At 35.8% G+C, this 4,288-nt stretch overlaps 1 protein-coding gene across 1 annotated transcript; it reads right to left on the reverse strand.

The window, feature by feature from the left end:
• Nucleotides 1–208: 208 nt before the first annotated feature.
• On the reverse strand, nucleotides 209–3,158 carry LOC114729450 (F-box protein At5g07670-like). The gene is given in 3 exon segments (XM_028916444.1): nucleotides 209–768; nucleotides 1,843–2,513; nucleotides 2,516–3,158. Coding segments are annotated over 3 exon segments (1,467 nt in total). The 5' UTR covers nucleotides 3,044–3,158; the 3' UTR covers nucleotides 209–500.
• Between the last annotated feature and the right edge of the window lie 1,130 nt (nucleotides 3,159–4,288).

The following is a 4,288-nucleotide window of genomic DNA, read 5'->3' on the forward strand; positions in this document are numbered from 1 at the left end:
ATGAAGCTAGCTAAGCATAACGATTAATTGAACCAAATAAGCATAACGATTAATTGAACCAAATAAGCATAACGATTAATTGAACCAAACAACTTATCCTGTCTGCCATACAAGTTTCTCTGTCCAACTTCCAACGTTAGAAGGGACTTAGATCAATTCTCTCTCTATCTAGCTGAATAATACGTATTCATCCTAAAAACAGAGTATACGAATGGCAAAATAGTTGGGCAATGAAAAAATTACATTGAACAAGGGTTTATTCTACTTAGAGCGAGCTCTCTACATTTTATTACATAATTACATCTCTGGATTTCCTCCTCAGTCAAACGGATGAAATCAGAAGAAAAACTTCAATCGTCTGTATCTATGTTAACCATCTAAATGAACATATATTGATACAACTCTCACTAAGAGTCAGTAACAACGATCTGTTTCTATGACTGAGGCCTACTTTATTATCCTTTTTATTATGATTACAGATCAACTAATTTCAGGAATCGTCAAGTTCTTCTGAAAAATTTAACTCCTCTCTTTCCCATGCTTGCCTCCATTAGACTTGATGGAAGAAGAGACTTGGTATCTGGACTCCATCTTAATTCTTTAAGTGCGGTGAATATGGTCGCTAGAGAGGGTGAGATTTCACTATCCTTTATGTTCTTGCAGGAAACTACTCTAAGGCTCTGGAGATCATTCCAGGATTGAATTACAGACTCTAAACCTTCTGTTGTTAGCAATGAACATCCTTCTAAGCTTAAAAGCTTCACCCGCCTGCAATAGAGAAGTAGCTATCAGTTTTTTTGTTCAGAACACCGCGTTTGCTTATAACTTGTCAAGGGTCAACTAGCAACAGCGAAACCATTAACACACGGCAACAATAGTAATCAAGTCTAATATATATAGGACATCTCCATTTCAGCATCACTTGCTCATAAGAGATATATTGGATATTAAATAATAGATATCATCGCATTTCCTCTGTATTTATCAAGCAGGGTGTAAGGTTTTAGGACAATTACTACAAATTCTTTAAAACACTCTTAAAATTAGCAATGGCATTCTTAAAATGTTATGGTAAATATCTAAAATCTGATAGTAACTTAACCTGGGAGTATTTACCGATGTTAGGATCCTATTGAGGTAATTTTTGTCTAGTTCACGTTCTTAGACTAGATTTTTTCAATAATTAAAGCTGAGCAGAGTTTTGCTGAAAACTTGTCGTACCAAGAGACTGAAACGAGTTAACTCAAGCTTAAGGTGAATTTATGAAAGAAAAGAGTTTGCAAAAAGATCAAATCATTGCAATGGGACCATGGAGGTTCCTAAAACTACATTTCAATTGAAGAAAATGGCCAGCAATGAAATTTTTAAGAGTGACATTTTCTCTCATTTAGAATTAAACCCAGCAATTTTTCTTTATATATATCGATATAGCAGGAAATGGATGAGAATAACAAGAAAATATTTGATAACTTGAATGATTAAGAATAACATTTCACACTTTAAATTTGACTTTCCCTAGTTTCTTCCCATTGTCCTCAATTTAAATATAACCTGGGGTTTTTTTTAGTTCAGAATTCAATATATATCATCCTCTCAATGAAGAATTTGAATTGACGGTCAGCATAACGCTATTTACTGTAATGCATAAAGCAACAAAAATTTTGACGCTGTGCAATTTACAGTTCGCATAAGCAATATAAAATAACAAAACCCGAAAATTGAAGAGCATATAAAATGACTTCAAAAATACTTCGATACAGAACCATAAAGACAAAATGGCAAAAAAATTTCAGTCATGTCGTGTAATTGGGAAATAACAAGAACTGCAGAATAGGACATTACCTGCAGATGCTTGCAAAACTGAATATACTATCATCCAATCCCCAGCAATCTTGGATGATAATATCTCTTGCAGCCCTGCATACCCCAAATATAGCTCCCATGCTACTTTTGTCCCGTAACTGGCACTTTTGCAAATGCAACCGTTCAAGTGCAAAACATGAACCCATATGCTCCTCGGGTCCAGGATTAAGATCGATCCATTTACATGATTGGATCCTCAAGGTCTTTAAGTTCTCGCAAAATGAAAGCGCTGCCAACCATCCTTCGTCCATTCTGTGATCTGATAAAGTCAATTCTTCCAACATTTGACAGCACTTTCCTATTGCTTTGATCCCATCAAAGCTCCCTTCACAACCACTAAGCTCAAGCTTGACCAGTCTGCAACCTTGAGCCAGAATAGTCAATCCAATATCGGAGACCACTGAGCTGTAGAAACCGTCAACATTCGCAACCAATTTCAAGATCTGCAGATTCTGACACGCTGCAATCCCTCGCAGAACACTGTCATCGCATTTCTGCAATTCCAGTTCTTGCAGCGTCGAACACTCCTCAGCCACACTCAATAAACCCACTTCACTAGCACCAATAACATGCAATTTACGCAAATTGGGACACCCACTAGCAAGAGCTTTCAGACCATTATCGATGACATCAACAGGGAGCAGATTTTCTCCTCCCCGAAACACCAATTGGGGTAAAATCCAGAATCAATATGCATCGAAACAAGTCGGTGACTCAGATAAATACCCGAATTCCGCGGCGAAATGAACGACCCAGGAATCATATCTACATGGTTTAAATTGGGGAATCTATGAATCAAACGACCAGATAAAACGAAGTTCCAGTCAAGCACTCTGAGGGTCCGCACGAGCCGCCCCTGCAGATTCAACCACCGTTTGCAGACAAGAGAAATGGACTTCCTTTGCGAATCTGGGAGCTTGGCGAAGATTCTGAGGAGAAGCTCGTCGGACAAGAGAAGGGTCGAGTCAATTGGGAAAATATTGGGACTTAGGGTTTTGAATTTGGGGTCGCCGGGAGGAGACAGGGACTGAAGTTGCATGGCGACCACCATATGCTTGAGAGGCTTGGTGTTCTTGAGCCAGACGTTAGACCAGCTAGATGGTCTCTTCTTCGTCGATGGAGCACTAGGGCTAGGGCTAGGGTTCTTGTTCTGGTCCCGGTCCTGCCCTGGAAACGACATCGTTTCACACCGAAAGTTCCGTTTTGTTCTTGGTACCCTCTGCTTCGCATCCCAAAAATCTGCAGCCCATCTCTCTCTCTCTCTCTCTCTCTCTCTCTCTCTCACTATCTCTTTCTCCGTCTCTTTCTCTCTCGCTTTCCTATGGTTTGAAAATTTTGAATAATTGTTTTGCAATCATTTACTGTTTATTTATTGAGGCGAAGCTCTTTTTGTTTTGTCGGGAGAGACTGAGATTGAGCCAATCATATCACAACACACTAACTAACAAAAAGATTTTAATGCTTTTTTTTTTTTTTACAAAAGAGAATCTAACACAACCCCGAGAAATTTATAGAGGAAAGTTAATGCGCACTTTCCCATGGATAATCATTTCCTTAGTTTTGCTCTTTAGCTGAATTTGTTAGATTTGACAGTTAAAAAAGCAGAATAAAAGGGAACGTTAGTTAACTTTAAAAAAATTATTTTTTCAGATAAAAAATTACTCGGATCCGTGTTGCTCCCCCTCATCTATAATATAAATCACTTTAACTCAACAACTCATAAAAAAAAAAAATAATTCACTCATTACATCAATCTCAAATTAAAATTTTTTCTCAATTTTACTCATTAAATGAGATTATGAAGGAGAGAAAAAAAAGACAAATAGTTATATTTAAACATTAATTGTAGAGATAAAATTGATGAACAAACCTAATTAAACGTGCTTAAATTTTAAACCAAATCATTTTTGTAAAAGCAACTTATATTAAAGACTAAAGACCTAGACGGAGGTGCTTCCTCCCTCCTTGTTATATTATCTCCGGTCCAAATATAAAATTTTGTTTGTAAACTATAAGTGAGATCTTATAATTAGAACTGAAGGTAGTAAAAAACAACAACCAAGATCAAGTGGTTCAAATATTAGTTAAATTTGATTAAATGTAATAAATGTGTAAAATATATACATTTATTTCTAATTATACTCTTATTTGTAGAAAAAATATAAGAGATAATGAGCAAAATTTATTACAGAAAGATAATAAGTTACATGGTGGCAAAAAATTAAAAAAAGAGATGATAAGTGACATATATTTAATGGGGATAAAAGTAAAAGGATCAACTTAAAATTTTAGATAAAGAGAATTTATTTCTTATGTTTAAGGACATCACTTTAAGAAAAATTATTTTTTATAAAAATCTCTTGTATAGGTGGGGTTTAAAACTGCTTCTATTTAAAATTTGATACTACTCTTCATGCTATTAATA

This window comes from Neltuma alba, unplaced genomic scaffold (genome assembly GCF_004799145.2).
Source record: "Neltuma alba isolate B1F8T4 unplaced genomic scaffold, ASM479914v2 tig00012635_pilon, whole genome shotgun sequence".
Taxonomy (NCBI): domain Eukaryota; kingdom Viridiplantae; phylum Streptophyta; class Magnoliopsida; order Fabales; family Fabaceae; genus Neltuma; species Neltuma alba.